The following is a 15,979-nucleotide window of genomic DNA, read 5'->3' on the forward strand; positions in this document are numbered from 1 at the left end:
GGAATCACCCCTAAAACTACACTATTGCATATTCATATATCCTTCATGGTTATGCATACATTCTATTTAAAACAAGAAACTCTGTCTGTTATATGCCAACTGTTTCCTTTAATCCCCATGGCGTCTTCGAGTCTGAGCAAGGCCTGAAGAAATTAGATTCTTCTGACAAGAAAACCATAAATTCCTCTTCTTTGGAAGATTTAGGTGTTCTGTGATGGTTATGTCAAAGCGAGTATGTCATTCCTTAAAAGAAAACCCAGATACATCGTTTCTATTTTAACTACTAAAGCTTCAATTTAACTACACAACTACATTTACAGTACTATTAAAATGTTAATACAGCACTACTATTCAAACTAACATATGTGCATTTTTCACCTTGGGCGTCTGGTGGAGTATCCCCGGAAAGTGCCCATCTCTGCAGGGAGCCACGTGTTTTCAATTGTAAATTAGGTCTTTCTTTCTCTGTCATCTGTGGTTTCCAGTCTTTCCCGGCTGGGTCTTCAGGTCTTTTAAAACGTTAAGAATCTTTTTCTACTAGCACAACTGACTTGATGTATATTTTACATAATCACGAATTATTCCATAATTTATATTACAATGGGGCTGCACAGATCCCCCTGCAGCTCCGTGGGGATGCAGAGATCCCCCTGCAGGTCCGTGGGGATGCAGAGATCCCCCTGCAGCCCCTGCAGGAGCCAGGCTGGAGCTCGGGGATGCCTGAGAGGAGGCTGTGACCCCGTGGGCAGAGGGGCCCCGCTGGAGCAGCCTGGCCTGGCAGGACCGAGCCCGTGGCACAGTGACCCACGCTGCAGCACTTGGAGGGGGCTGTGCCCCAGGGGATGGACTCGGCTCGGAGAAGTTCCTGGAGAAGTCTCGGCTGGGAGAGAGCGCAGGGTGCAGCAGGGAACGACTCCTGTCCCTGAGCAGAGGGAGAAGCCGCGGGGGATGAGCTGAGCACGGCCCCATTCCCTGTCTCCTGCCCTGCCGGGGGAGGAGGTGCAGCTGGGAGCAGGGAGCCGTGGGGAAAGCTGCATTTAAGGCTCTGCACTGACTTCTCCTCATCCTGCTCTGAGTCTTTGGAGTTTTCTGCCAGAAATCTCTCCCCTCCCCCGCTCACCCACAGGGCTTTGGGCAGGTTTCCCTTTTTGGGGGAAATCAAAGCGAAGCACCGATGCACTAATGAGGGGCAGGAGAAGGGAGGCTCCCGGGCTTCCCGCAGAGCCGGAGGCACGGAAGGCGCAGGGCCGGGAAAGCCGTGGCGGGAGGTGCGGAGAAGTTTGTTTGTGTGGGCAGCTCAATCCCGCCTCGGGCCCGGGCCCGTCCCGGGGCTGTTCCTCATCTCCGGCTTTGCCCTCACGCAGCGCGGAGAGCCCTGAGAGCGCGGGGCGAGTCTGGGCCGTGCGCAGAGCCCGCCCCCAGCTCGCTGCCATTGGCCGCTGGTGCCGTCAGTCGCGGTTGCGGCGCGCTGATTGGTGGGAGCGGGGCACAGCACGGCCCCGGCGGCGGGCTGAGGGCGGCCGTGGGCGGGCGGGCAGCGGCGCTATTGGCGCCGGGAGCGTCTGTGCGGGCCCGGGAGCGGCGGCAGCGGCCGGAGCGCGGTGAGGCGGCGTCGGCGGAGCTCGGAGGCGGCCCCGGCGCAGGTGGGAGCCGCGCTGGGTTCTGCGGGGGCTCGGGGCTGGCTGCGGGCGGAGGGGGCGGCAGGGGGCTGCGGCGGGTCGGTGGTGCCGTGTCCGGCCCGTGCTGGCCCCGGGCTGAGGGCGCGGCGGGAGCGGCTGCCCGCGGTCTCCTTCCCGCCGGGGCCTGGGCAGGAGCCGCTGCCGGAGCAGCGCTGGCTCGGCCCGGCTGCTGTGGGTAGGACCGAGGGGGCTGCCCCGCGGGCGGGAGCGTGCGGGGAAATTCCCGTCGCCGGAGGTTTCTGTGGCCGGAGGAGAGCGAGGAGTCCTGTAAAAGTGACTTTATTGCCGAGCAGGGGGAGAGGCCGTGGGGCATTTGCCGTGCGCTCTCTGCCATGGTTGTCGTCCGCAGCCTCCTTTTTATCCTCATTTTCCCGGCCGCATCTCCCTCTGCCTTTGCCCACGGGCTGAGGTCCTTGGAAGGTTCAGACTTCCCGATGCGCCTGCTGCCTGTCCTCGTTAATATGCACCCTCCTTTTGTATACCAGCCGATATTCATGGCTCTGTTAAGTCTTTGTTCTTCTCCTCGAAGTTTGGGAATGTAGCGGGACTTTAAGTAGCTGTGTGGGTCAATTTGTGACATTTATTGGAACTGAGGGTTTCTTCCCTAGCTTCCTTATCTACAAGTGCCTGGCTCTCTCTCCAGGCAGATTCACTCCTCAACTCTGTTTTGTTCTTCCCGGGTCCTTTTTGGTTTTAGGATTATTCTCGGTGCCCTCATTCCCTGTCCTTTTGTAGCCGTTTGTGGATCAGGAGGCCTGGCTGCCACCTGCATCCCCTGGCTCAGCTGCTGGATGAGCTGCACTGCCAGGTTGTGGAGCATGGTAAAAAGATGAGAGCTGCTGCAGCACAGAAGAGGAGAAGCAGCATTTGTTTAACCCCTGGTGTGCCGGGGAGCCACGAAAGCGTGTCCCATTCCCATCCTTTCCATGTTTGGACCAATACATAAACTGCTCTCCTTTTTCCTTTGTTGTCTTTCTCAGCACTTTTCCTTTGTCATCTCTTTGCCAACAGCAGTTTGAGCCATTTGGTTTTCACAAACTCCCTTTTTTTCTGCTCATAGATAATCTGATCTCATCCCCTGGTGAAATGTTGTGTTCCTCTTTCAGTGGATTGGTCGGCAGGAAGGTCAGGAGCTGGAGCTGTCTGGTGCTTTTTTTTTCGAGGACAGTTTGTAATCTAATGATGCCATTGAAATGATAAATGGGTTCTCTGCTTCCTGATATGAATTGGTTTGGGTTCCCAGGGGCTGGTCCATGGTGTTTTAGGATTTGTTCTGGTGGCTCTTTATCTTTTCCCCATTTTTGGGTGCTCCCTCAAGCTGGGGCTGCATCAATGACTGCATTTTTCTAAATACATCATCAAATACTTGAATTCCAACTAATTTCCCTGAACTTGTTCTAGCAAAAGCCCCAGTGCTCTGATACACCCTGTACAGCACAGACAGTGGCAGCAGATGTTGGAGTGGGCAGAGGGATTACCCCCCCCCCCCTTATTTTAGTGAAGTTTTCACAACATTCTCCATTTGCTGTTTCCCTTTGCAGCCTCAGCCATTTCTGTTTTAGAGTCAGATCCTCACCATGGGCTCTGCCTTCAGCCGTGCAGATTCCATCTGTGCAAGCAGGCAGAGCTTGGGGTGAGGGGCAGAGGGAATCAGCCAATTCCTGCCCCAGGCCAGAAGAGCCAGGTACATTGTCCCTGCTCTGCCCCAGTAGTGTTAATTTGCATTTCTAAAGCTCCTCTCCCGGGTGCCTGGAATGCAGCTTCTCTTCCAGAGCAGCCTTCAGCAGCCTCACATGTGCCCCCCTACAACCTGCTGCTTATTTTTTTCCCTTCAAATCCTCTGTTTAATGTTTATGAGTTAAAAGGGCACGTTTAAATCTCTTCTAGTTTTGCAAAATGCAACCTAAAGGTGAATGTCAAAAAACCCTTAACAAAATTTTGGCATCACTAAAAGTGAAACAAGAACACACAAAAATGTTCCAAGGCCATTAATTTTTTTCTCGTTCTTCTCAGAGTAAAAACCCATTCTCACATCCCTGACCAAACCTAACCAGCGATATAGAGGTAGGATTATTTTAAAAAATATTCTCATGCTATATACTTTGCACTGAAGCTACAGGAAAACGAAAAACTCCACCAATATGTTTAGTGTTAGAGTAAAGGCATTTCTTGATTCTGGCCAGGATGTGCAACAGAAATCATTCCATCCCCACATGGCCCGCGTGTGCAGAGAAAATCGTTCCATGACACGTGGGTTTTACTCGATTTTTCCCTAACTTAATACAGTCTAAAGCAATCTAAATCCACTGGTTTAATGTTCTGTAGTTTCAAGTTGTGCAGATTTCTTTGCTTCTGCTGTTAAGGAGGTGGGAAGTGCTGATTTCCTTCTCAGCCTTTTGCAGACCAGGTGTCTGCAGCCCTGGCAGTGTCTGGGGTAGGTGTTGGTTGCTGTTTGCTGCTGGGGTTGATGTTTTGCTGCTGGGTGTTATCTTTGTGGGTATCTTTTGGGCCATTCCCAGTGTGTTGAGGTGTTAAACTCATCTCCATTGAGTGGTGTAACATCCCTTAACAAAACCTTTAACATTTCTTTCCCCAGGGCCAAGGCAAAGCAAGCCAGAGTAGAGAAATCAAAGGTTAACAATGTTAAAGTCTATGAGCTGGTGTATTTTCCATCAATGCCATGGCAGGCAGGGCAGTGTGTGAGTGTAAGTGAGAGCCAGAGTGGAATTGTCCCGTGCTCTTGCCCAGCAGCTGTGGCAGGGCAGGCCCAGAGAGCGCTGAAGCTGCAGCAGTGGCAGCAAGGGCTGTCCCCGGTGCTGGAGCTGCCAAAGGAGGGTGGCCAGGCCGAGGATTTCAGCAGAGGATGTGTGGGCAGCCCCAGGGCCTTGCCCCGCTGTGGAGCCCTGGCTGCTGCTGCGCTGCCTTCAGTGCAGCTCAGTGGGGGCCTCCCATCCTCCTGCTGCAGGCGGGAAGTGCAAATCTCCGGGGCTGCAGAGACCTGGAGCCGAGGCTGAGGGGTCCCCCCGTGCTCAGCTGTGCTGGCGGCTGTTTCTGGCCTCGGGGCCACTTGGCACGGGCCACGCCACTTGGCCACCAGTGGTGCTGCTCTGCACTCCTTAGGCAGGAGCCGATGTCCTGCTGGGATGTTGGCAACAGCAAAGTGCCAAGGCAGGCTCTGTGCCAGCCCAGCTTCCTGGGGGAGAGATTGCACCAGAGACAGGATTCTGGCCACAGACTGCTTCAAATGTGCATCCCTTATCTCCACCCTGCACTAGGTGGAGAATTCCCAGGGTAAGGAATTCCTGAGATCAATTCCAAGGGGAAATAATTGAATATCTGCCCTGGGTCTGGCTCTTCTTCTTGCCCAAGCCAATGGCAAAAGCCATACCCATGGCATCTTGGTTTCTTTCCCCAGCTTCCAAAGGTGTTTCTTTCCATCCCCTTTCATTCTTTGTACGCAGCCTGAGCTCTGGGGGTTCCAGGGGTTCTGGAGGTCCCATTGTATTCCTAAAGCTGCCATAACCCCCTGGAGGATCTTTCCTGTAAAATGAATTCTGCTGTCTGAGTCTGTTGCTTCCACAATCCCTTTTCTATGAATTACTTCTTTTAAAGATACCTTAAGAAGTGATCCAGTGGCTGCTGAGCAATCAGAATTGCTTTTGCCCCCCTGTTAGGTGAGATGGTGTCACCAGAAGATATTGAAGCCTTCCTGCTCAGGGCATTCAGTGCCAGGCTCTTACAAGCACACACAGCTGTGCCGGTTGAGCTGACCATGGGGGGTAACCTGGGCTTTGTCTGATTCCCTTTCCTCAATAACAGCGTGTCTTGGAACTCTTTTCCCTTCTGTTGCCCTTGAAGAGCCATCCCCAAAGACATTTTCTGCCTCAGGCCAGGCAATGTCTCCTGAATCTCCCCCAGGCTGGGTCTGGAGCTCTGTCACTTGAATGCAGTGCTGGGTTTCTTCCCAGCCCCTCTGGGGGCTGTTCAAACAGGAGGCTGGGTTAAACCCTTCCCCTGTCCTCAGTTCTGAATCCTCCTGTGCCACTGAACAAGTTTCACACTGTAATAACCGAGCACTGCTCATCCATTGCGAGGCTCTTTTGGTTATCAAAGCTTGAACTTGATGGCAGACTGGAACAGTTGGAGATCCTGTTGTCATCAGGTTTTGGGCCTCGGTTCCCATTGAAGCTGTGGCTGCACAATTCTGCAGGCAATGAGGCCACTGTGGCCGCAGGGTGAAACATTTTGGCCCAGGAATTCCTTTGGCATGGCCCTGTTGAACATTCCCCTACAATTCCAATTTCTTTTCTCTGTCTGGAAAAGCCACAGCTGAGGCATCAATATTTTTGGTTGTTCATTTTCTCAGGTTTTGCTCTCTTTCGCCTGTCCATACCACAGCATGGAGGCTGTCTGGGGTTAAAAAGCCCAGACATTTTACACAAAGGTACAGCAGCAATAGCCTCTGTATCACCTTTTACAATATTACAATGCCATCATCAAATTCCTTCCTAGATAATTACAATCACAGTAGGAAGAGAAAAAAATTAGTTTAGTTCAAATTAACCTCCCACAGCTCCTAATTGAACAAATGACACCAGCTCAGCTTTCCCAGTTATTCCCTTAATAAGGAAAACACTCCTTTACAATGTTCCCCCCTTAGGTGTAAGATTCAGAGTGGATGGAGAGGCCTCTGTGTCCATCAGGAGAGGCCTCTTCTGGATGCAGACCCAGCCTGGATGTTCTCCAGGGCTGCAGTGTGGTGAGTCCCCGGTGGGATGGGAGCTCAGAGAGCCCTGACAATCCATGTCCATGCAGGGGTGGACTCGCTCCTCCTGAGGGTGCTGCTGTCTGTGCTTGCAGTGTCCCTGTGGGCTGCAGCTGGAGCCCTGACTCCTTCCCAGGGGCTGTTTGGGTGGGCTCTGCCCTGGCCAGGAGGGCAATGCCTCTGCCAGGTGCTTGTGGCCGACGCGGTCCCCTGGGTGCTGGGACCCCCTTGGTTTGGTCCCTCAGGGGCTGTGGAACTCTGCCATGGCCTTTGCCTTCAGCTTGGCCTTTTGCTCATCCCTCCTTGCCTTCAGCTGCTGTGCCTTTGTGCCCAAGTGCTGCAGGGCCTTCTTGTGCCACTCCTGCAGCCCCGGTCACTGCCTGTGGATGCTCATCCTCTGAGAGCTGCTGAGCTTTCTGCAAAATCTTTCCTTTCTGCAGGGACCCAAACCAAATCCTTCTCAGAAAATCCTGATCCTTCATGTACCATCATGTCATGTTTTGATGCTGGCACAATGCCTGTGTCCCCATGGAAATCCAGCTTCCCAAATAAGTGCTGTGAGATGCAATAAGGAACAGAGCAGAGCAGGCCTAAGCTTAGAAATAAAGGAGAAAGATCTTTATTAAGCTACTACTATAATAAAAGATACACACTACATCCAGAATTAAAACCTTCCAAAACATTCCTCCTCCCTGCACCCAAACTCCAGCAAATCACAGTGGGACACAACTTGGACCCGCATTCAGGTCATCACCTTTCAGATAATCAATACTCAGTCTATCAGGGGAGAGAGGAGTCTCTCTTGTGCCACAGACCCCCAGGAAACACAATTGCCACCTCTCGTGTTTCCATGTCACACATGGCACTGCCCAGAGAAAATGTGCCAGTGTGACACTCTCCTTGCCATGTCACAGTGCCCTCACTGCCGTGCATGGACAGACTGCTCATAGGGCTCCTTTAAGGATGCTTTGCCAAGGAACAAAAGAAACAACAGTTCAGTTTTCATTTTGGGACCACAGTCCCCCCCCATTTTCCTCCTCCCCTGGGGCTGAGGGTGCAAACGGAGATCTTCTTCCTGAAGACAGAGGGCATCACCACACCCTCCTCAGCTTTCCTCTGTTCACTCCATTCCTGTGCTGGAATTTGCTGAAGCAGGTCTCTTGGCTCACCATTGCATCCCCCTAAAGATGCAGTCTCTGTTACAGGAGAAATTGGCTCAGTCAATGGCTTACAAGAAAAGTCCAGCCAAAAGCCACTCCATCATCTCCCCCCCCAACCTGCTTTCCCTAACATCTCAGGTCCCAGACTGTCTCTTTTCTCTTTCAAGTGGAGGAGGAGTAATATTTCACAAAGCTTTCATTTCCCAGGAAAGGGTTAAAAGTCTTGGACTGCCCTGACTGCTGAAATCTCACCTTCCCCCCGCTTCTCCTTCTCCTCTGCCAGTGAATTTCCAGGTGCCTTCAGGCTCTCTGTCTGTTTCCCTCCGGTGGTGTGGGGGCGTGGGGAACAAAGACATCTCAGGTTTCCTCCCCCTGGCCTATCCCTCCCAGGCCGCAGGGCTTCCATTCCCCCACCCAGCCCGTGGTGGACGGGGGAGAGTCTGCACTCTGCAAAGAGACAGTTCTGCTGGGAGTTCTTGCTTTGAACCCTGTGTTCTCAGAGGCGTGCCCGTGCCTTCAGTGGCCACTCCCGGTGCCAATATCCAAACCTGACCACTGATTTCTTTGAGACTGGCTGCCTGAGAAAATTCACTTCTATGTCCAACCATGAAAATCTGCGTTTCCCAGAGGTTCCTTGGTTTTGCTCCTTGTGCTCAGGGTCCCCTGCACAGCCCGTGTGGCGCCGGTGCCTGTCCTGCCGCAGTGTCCAAAGGCGGCCCCCCCGGCGGGCAGGGCCGGCAGCTCCCCGGGGCCGGGCAGCGGCCGGGGCGTCCCGCAGCCTCCTGGGGGCCGGGGGCCACTGCCGGCCCTGCCCGGGGCTGGTGGGGTCAGGCAGCGCCCGGCGCTGAGCCCCGGCTGCCCCACAGCCCCGGCCCGGCCCCGCAGCTCCCCACAGGCCCCCAGCCCTGCTCCCGGTCCCGCACCTCTGCGCCCGCTGCTGCCGCTGCCCACCACAGAGAAACCCCTGACATCCTGACCTCCTGCTTTTCCTCTCCTGGAAACTGGGAATTCAAAGTATCAGCTGGCAAATTGTCAGGATAAGACCCTGCTGAAAAACATCCCCATCCTGAGTATTTTTCTGTTCCTCCTCTTTTCCATCATCCTTTTTCTTACCACATAGATTCCTCCTGCTGCTTCTTGCCTGAACCATATTGCTGCACACTCCCCTTCACCTGATCCCTTCCCAGCACACCAACACCATCCATCCGCTGTTGTCCAAATCCCTTCTCCCCTTCCCTTATTGCCCCCCCTGGGTTCCATGTCCTTAATTACCTCTGGGGGAATGTGCAAACTACCTCAGCATTCTCCCAAGGGACCCTTCAGAGACATTTTGGGGTCATCATCACTTTGGCCAGGAGCCCTCCCTGGCTTTCCCTTTTCTCCCCTCCATGGGTGCCCTGCCATGTTCACTCCCCGAAGATCCCAGGGCACTCACTGATGAGATTTTCAGTGCTCTCTCCCTGCTGACTCTTCACAGACCCCCCTGATGTGTCACTCGTCTGTCTCCTGGTCACTCCCGGGTCCCCAATCAATCCCCGGTGCCGCCGCCAGCCAAGGGAGCCGATCACCCAAAGTGGGTGAGGCACCTTCAGCTGCACTCCCTGCCCCAGGGTGTGCGGGAAAATTGACATCACCAGAGGATTCTGTCCACAAAGCAGACAGAGGAGTCCTGTGAAACTAATTTCCTTTCTAAAAATGGGAGAGGCCATGGGACATTTTATGAAACCGATGATGTCTCCTGTCACTTCCTTATGTACAGGTTCCCGGCCCTATCTCCGAGCAGATTCAGAGCATCTGTTTGTAAAGACACTTTTCTCTTGTTCCTTTCATGGGGGTCCCCCGTTTGTGGGACATCCCCCCTGGAGCAGGGTGTCCCCTCTTTGCTGCAGCCGCAGCCCTCAGGCAGAGCTCAGCCAATCAGAGCCCGCGGCGCTGATGACTCACCAGTTGCCAGGCAGACTCGCAGCTCCCCGCGTTCCCCACCTGGACCCCACCTGCGCCCCCGCCTCGGCCCCATCGCCCCCGCGAGGGGAATTTGGGGAGGTGGGAGTGGGGCAGTGCCAAGGCCGGGCCCCCCCGCGCTGTCCTGGCGGGAGCGGCTGCAGTGGGGACCGAGTGCGGGCGGGAGCGGCCGAGAGCCCAGCGCTGCCCCAGCCCGACCTGCCCCAGCTCCATCCCTGCCCCTCGGCTGGGATGCTGTGGGTCTGGGGGGAAGAGGGAGCCGGCAGTGGGTGCTGGGCCTGGGAGCAGGAGGAGAAGGGAAGGAGAAGCAGGCTTGAGGAACAAAATGGTCAAACGATGCAGGTGGCAGGAGAGGGTGGGATTGTACAGGAGAAGAAGGAATAGCAGGAGGAAGAGGAGTGTGAGGAAGGGTAGGGACACAGGAGGAGGAGGAGGAGGAGCAGAAAGAGGAAGCAGCAGAAGGTTCCACCCCTCCCTGTATCTGCAGCCTCCCCCCAGCCCCAGGAGCGTTTCTCCCCCCACATGCAGCAGGTGACTGTGGAGGGGGATCCAGGATTTTCCCAGGATGAATCTTGGTGTTTCTGAGCTTTCTTGGGCTAAATGTTGGTGCTTTGGTTTTATGTGGCAGCTGAATCTTTATGTTTTGGAGGAGGTTTTTGCTGACTTGTGATGTTTGGGGACTTTTTGATATGTATCTTGAACTTTGTGGGATTTTGGGCTAAATCTTGGTGTTTTGGAGGTTCTTACAGACACAAGATTCCCAATGACTTCCTGAGATAAACTGGAGCAAGGAGGAATCTCCAGTCCAAGGTGCTCTCCTCTTGTTTTTTTCCCCAAACCAGGATTTTTCATTGCCTGGGCGTGTCTGGATGGAGGAGGAGGAAAAGCCCCAGAGATGCTGCAGGAGGAGGAGCTGCAAACCCAGCCCAGGGAGCTGCAGGGAGGAAAGAGCCCCCCTGAGCCAGGAAGGCAGGCGGAGATCCAGCTGGAGCTCGGAGCTGGTGGAGAAGTCTCATGGCAGGGAGAAACCCCACAAGTGCTTGGAATGTGGGAAGGGTTTCAGCTGCAGCTCCAAACTGATCCGGCACCAGAGGATCCACACCGGGGAGAGGCCCTACGAGTGTGGGGAGTGTGGGAAGAGGTTTCAGAGCAGCTCCCATCTCCTCAGACATGAGCAGAGTCACACAGAGGAGAGGCCCTTCCGCTGCCCCGACTGCGGGAAGGGCTTCAAGCGAAAATCCAGCCTCACCGTGCACCGGCGCATCCACACTGGGGAGAGGCCCTACGAGTGTGGGAAGTGTGGGAAGGGTTTCAGAGACAAGTCTGGCCTGATCGAGCACCAGGTGATCCACACTGGGGAACGGCCCTATGAGTGCTTGGAATGTGGGAAGAGCTTTGGGTGGAGCTCAGACCTGAGAACACACCAGCGCATCCACACAGGAGAGAGGCCCTACGAGTGTCCCCAGTGTGGGAAGAGGTTTCGGACCAGCTCCAGTGTCCTCCTGCATGAGCGGATTCACACAGAGGAGAGGCCCTTCCGCTGCCCCGACTGCGGGAAGGGCTTCAACCAAAACTCCAACCTCACCGTGCACCGGCGCATCCACACTGGGGAGAGGACCTACGAGTGTGGGGAGTGTGGGAAGAGCTTCTCACAGAGCTCTCACTTGACTCAGCACCAACGGAGGCACCACTAAGGGAAGCCCTGTGCGTGCCCCGAGTGAGGGAAGAGCTTGGAGTGAGGGAAGAGAGTGAGGGAAGAGCTTGGAGTGAGGGAAGAGCTTGGAGTGAGGGAAGAGAGTGAGGGAAGAGCTTGGTGCGCTGCTCCAGCTCCATCCCCCATGGGAGGATCCGGGCTGGATGATCCCCAGTGACCCCCGTTGGGCAGAGCCCTGCTGATCCGTGGTCCTGGTGATCCATTTTCGGTGTGGGGAAGGTGTTGGCTTCTTCTCCTTGTGCTGCTGTGATTTGGGTGGGTTCCCATGGATGGGGGATGGGAGGTGAGTGGGGGTCCTGGTGCACTGCGGGGGGCTCATGGCTCGGGGGGTCCCAGCGCTTTGGGGGAGTCAGGGAAGGGGGGAAGCAGTGAATGGGGGGGGTCCCAGTAAATTGGGGGGGGGTGCTGATGATAACAGGGGGTCCTGGGAGACAACGGGGGGGAAAGGACCAAACCCTAAGGGACTCCCCTAGTGCAGGTGAACCCCCCGTGCCCCCCCAGCCCTTGGGGTCCCCCACAGTCCCTGCACTGTTCCTGGGGGTCCCGCGGCTCTGGGGGGGTCAAAGCGGAGGGGATGGAACCTCCGTCATGGATGGGGGCACAAAGGGGGTCCAGGCCCAGTGCTCGGGGGGTTCGGTGCACGAGGGGGTTGTGGTCCCTATCCCGGGGCTTGGGGGGGGGGGCAGTGCCCGGAGGGCTCCCACTGCTCCGTAATTGGGGGGTGTCAGAATCCAGGACATCCCTCTGGCTGCCCTGGATGGCTCGAGACCCTGGCAGGGTCTCGGAGACCTTGGCATGGTGTCAAGAACACCGGTTGCTGTGGTTTTAGCCCCTGGAGAAAATTGCAAACTTTGTATGAGGAATTACAAGGCACAGGGGTTTAAGTAGCGTGGTAGGTGAATTAACACAGGGTGGAAAAGTAGAATTTTAACACTTTAAAATACGGGGTTCAATGGGACAAGGTGGAGGGATCTGGGTGTGTCCTGACCTTCTTCTCCTTCTTTTTTTCCTCCGTGTCTTGCTGTGATGGTGACACTTTTCTGTTGGTTGAAGGTAGAGACACACTGTCCAACATAAATGATAGATATTGGCACGTTATTGTAAACACAGTACAGGTAGTTTTTAGTGTAGAAGGCAAACAGCGCCCTGAGGGCAGGGAGACTGCCACAGACCGACCTGCTAGACAGAGCTCAGCAGAGCGGACAAAGCTGTTAGAGAAAAGGGAAAATAAACGGCCCTGAGAAGCAAAGCTCCGCATCTCGACTCCTTCTCTGCCCGCGCGGGCTGGGAGAAAAGGACTTTTCACAATCTCGGGGTCATCTCGACCACCAGAAAACCGAGAGGGGGTCTCCACTCGTCCCAGTGCCCGGTGAGGGGGGTCAGTGCTCGAGGGGGGTTCGGGGGCACTGAAGGGGGTGCGGGTGCGGTTTTTGGGGGGTCCCGGTGCCCCCCGGGGCAGGGTCAGTGCTCAGCACGCCTTCCTAAAGTGTCCCTAAGTGCTCCCAAAGTGCCCTCAGAATGTCCCCGAGTCTCTGCCGAGGTGACACCAGCCTGATGACGGCCCAGTGGTGATGTTGCTCTGTGCACAGCAGCCTCGGGATGTCCTCCATGGCTCTTTGGCACCACTCGGCCACTGCACAGCCACCGTGGCCAGGAGAGGGACAGAAGAAGAGAGTGTTGATGTCCCCAAGTGTCCCCAGCAGGTGACACGTGGCCAGGCAGGCACTGGCCTCCCACAGCTGCTCAGCCTCGGCTGCTGTGGCCACCAAGGCCGCACGGAAATCGGGACACCTCCATTGTCCCCTCCAGGGCAGCCTCGATGTCCCTGAGCCGGTGCTGCAGCTCCCGGGGGAAGGCAGTGGCTTCGTCACACGCGGCCACCAAGTCCCCCAGCAGCCCCAGGTACAGCTCCAGCCGCTGTCCCCTCCCGGTGGCCGCATCCCTGCAGGCGTCGCGGAGCTCGGTGGCTGCCTTGGCCAGCCGGGCCCAGCTGTCCATGAGCCTGTCCAGCACACGCCTGGCGCTGGCCAGGGCTCTCACACAGGCCCAGGTGGCCCCTGGGGTGTCCTCGAGGTTGGCCAGGGTCCAGCCCAGGGAGGGGACAGGCCGGTGGCCCAGGGAGGGGACACGGTATTGGCGCAGGGCGTCCTGGAGGTGAAAGATCAAGGTCCCCACAGCCACCCGCAGGAACTCTGGGGACATGGCCAGCAGAACGTCCCTGTGCGGCCTGGCCACGGTGGCCATCAGTTCTCTCAGGGTGGCCACCAGCTCGCCCAGTGTGGCCACCACGGCCACCATCGCCTCCAGCAGCTGGTGGGGGGACAGCTGGGGAGGGGACAGGAGAGGTGTCAGGGGCCTGGTGGCAGTTGTGGCCTCCTACGGTGGTCCCTGTGCCCTCCTGGGGTCCCGTTTATCCCCTCCCTGGGGGGCTCTGCTGTCCCCTCTATCCCTTTTGTCACCCCCTATCCCCCACATTCCCCCCCGTCCCGTCCTGCCACCCCTCGGTCCCCTCTGCGCCCCCCCTCCCTTGTGTCCCCCCTGTCCCCTCCGGCCCCCCGCCGGGATTGTCGCACCTCGCGGGGCTCCATGGCCACTGGGGACACTCCGGGGAGGGGACACGGCCGGGGACAGTTGGGGACACGCGTGAACGCGGCGCAGCCGGAGAGGGGAAACAGGAAGAGGTGACGTCATCGCCCCGGCCCTGCCCCACCTTTGGCCACTTTTGGGGGGGTCTTGAGGAGATTTTGGGGGGGTCCTAGGTGAGCTTTGAGGGGGTCCCAGGTGTGGCTTGGGGAGTCCCATGTGAGGTTTGGGGGGTCCCAGGTGAGGCTTTGGGGGGGGTCCCAGGTGAGGTTTTGGGGGTCCCAGATGAGAATTCCCAAGGATTTGGTGTTTCCTAGCTGCCCAGATGAGGTCTAGGGATCCCAGGAAAGGTTTGGAGATCTCAGGTGAGGATTGGGGGTTTCCAGGTGAGGTTTGCGGGGTCCTGAGGAGATTTTGGAGGGGTGCAGGTGAGCTTTAGGGGGTCCCAGGTGAGAATTCCCAAAGATTTGGGGGTTGCCAGGTGAAAACAGCTCGGGGGGGCCGAGGGGGGAGGGGCTGGGGAGGTTTTGGGGTGTGTCCCATGGGTGGGGGAGGGGCAGTGAGGGAGGGTCCGGGGGAATTTGGGGGGGTGGGAGCGGCAGGACAAACCCCCAGACACTGACCACGCCCTCTTTAGACCCCGCCCTGTGTTTTGGCCCCGCCCCTTGCTGCTGGACACGCCCACCGAGCACCCCGGGCCCTCAGGCCCCGCCCCTCCCAGCTCCCAGCTCCCGGTTCTGGCCCTGCCCCCTCCTGAAGCCCCACCCCAAATGACCCTTGGCCTCGCCCCCAGATAGATTTTTATCACTGGAAACCAAAAATCGCCTCAAATCAACCCAAAAATTCAAACCCAGGGGAGTGGGGGATCAGGACCACACCTGTGATTTTGGGGGGCTCCAGGTGGGCTTTGGGGTGGTCTGAATGAGTTTGGGGGATCCCAGGTGTTCCTGGGTGGCTGCAAGTGGGTTTTGGGGGAGTCCTGGTGCGTTTTGGGGGTCCCAGGTGGATTTAGAGGGGGATCCAGGTGAGTTTCAGTGGGGTCCCAGTGAGTTTGGGGGGTGGGTCCAGCTGTCCCTGGGTGGGTCCAGGAGATCCTGGGTGGGTCCAGGTGGTTTTTGGGTAGGCCCAGGTGGTTTTTGGGGGGATCCAGGTGTCCTTGAGGGAAGTTCAGATGTCCCAGGGTTGATCCAGGTGTCCCTGAGGCATTTCCAGGTGGTTTTGGGGGTGTCCCAGGTGTAATTTGGGGAGATCCAGGTGTTCCTGGGGGCTCCTGCTGTGTGTCTCACCTCAGCAGCTGTGATGTTGTGATGTTCCCCCCCTCCCCAGCTGTCTCATCCCCCAGGTGCTATGATGTCATACACGTGACATCACCGTGTCCTTGCACAGGTGGCTCTGTGTCCCTGCACCCACCCAGGTGTGACATCACCTGTGTCCAGGGGTCACTCAGGTGTCACTCAGGTGTTACTCAGGTGTGATGTACCTGTGCCCAGGTGTGCCAGGTGTGCCAGGTGTCACTCAGGTGTGCCAGGTGTCACTCAGGTGTGCCAGGTGTCACTCAGGTGTCCCTCAGGTGTCCCTCAGGTGTGGAATTGTGTTATTATATGTTTTATTATGTATAATTTCGTTCCATGTACCCCCCCTGCGCTCTGTAGCGACCCCCCGGGTTTTCCCATCTGTCCCCGCGGTTTGCCTTCCCGGCAAAGTGCAGAGTCATTGTGTTTACATCTCAGGCCATCTGTCAGTCACGCGGCGGGGTCGGCAGACGCCCTGGGACCCTCCACCTGTCCATCCCCCATTGGATGTACCCCTGCACCCCACTGCCCTCAGACCCCCCATGGCGTTACCCCATTGGCTGCCCCGGGTTTCCCCTGTTCGGTACTTAACCTGCGGGCTGGGGACGCCCCGGGCTTTTCTCTCTGCCGGCCCCTGCGTGCTGCTGCCGCCCCGCTCCCCCGCCGCGGCTTTTCTCTCTGCCGGCCCCCGCGTGCTGCTGCTGCCGCCGCCGCCACTCCGGACGACCCTGCTGCGGCTGCTCCGCTCCGCGACCGCTGCTGCCGCTCCCGCCACGGCACCCGCGTGTGTCTGCCACAGCGCCGCAGCCCCGCGCGCCGCCTCC

General features: G+C 57.0%; 2 protein-coding genes across 2 annotated transcripts in view; one reads left to right on the forward strand and one right to left on the reverse strand.

The window, feature by feature from the left end:
* The window catches only part of LOC140680256 (uncharacterized), a 1,118,524-nt gene that overhangs the window by 895,475 nt on the left and 207,070 nt on the right, over positions 1 to 15,979 (reverse strand). The gene's annotated exons all lie outside the window — the stretch shown is intronic.
* LOC140680875 (uncharacterized) overlaps positions 1 to 15,979 on the forward strand; it is a 490,116-nt gene that overhangs the window by 319,009 nt on the left and 155,128 nt on the right. The window contains exon 8 of the mRNA XM_072919759.1: positions 10,708 to 11,190. Within this exon, the coding sequence (XP_072775860.1) occupies positions 10,708 to 11,190 (483 nt within the window). The remainder of the gene's footprint in view (positions 1 to 10,707; positions 11,191 to 15,979) is intronic.

Source organism: Taeniopygia guttata, chromosome 30, assembly GCF_048771995.1.
Source record: "Taeniopygia guttata chromosome 30, bTaeGut7.mat, whole genome shotgun sequence".
NCBI classification, from domain to species: Eukaryota; Metazoa; Chordata; class Aves; order Passeriformes; family Estrildidae; genus Taeniopygia; species Taeniopygia guttata.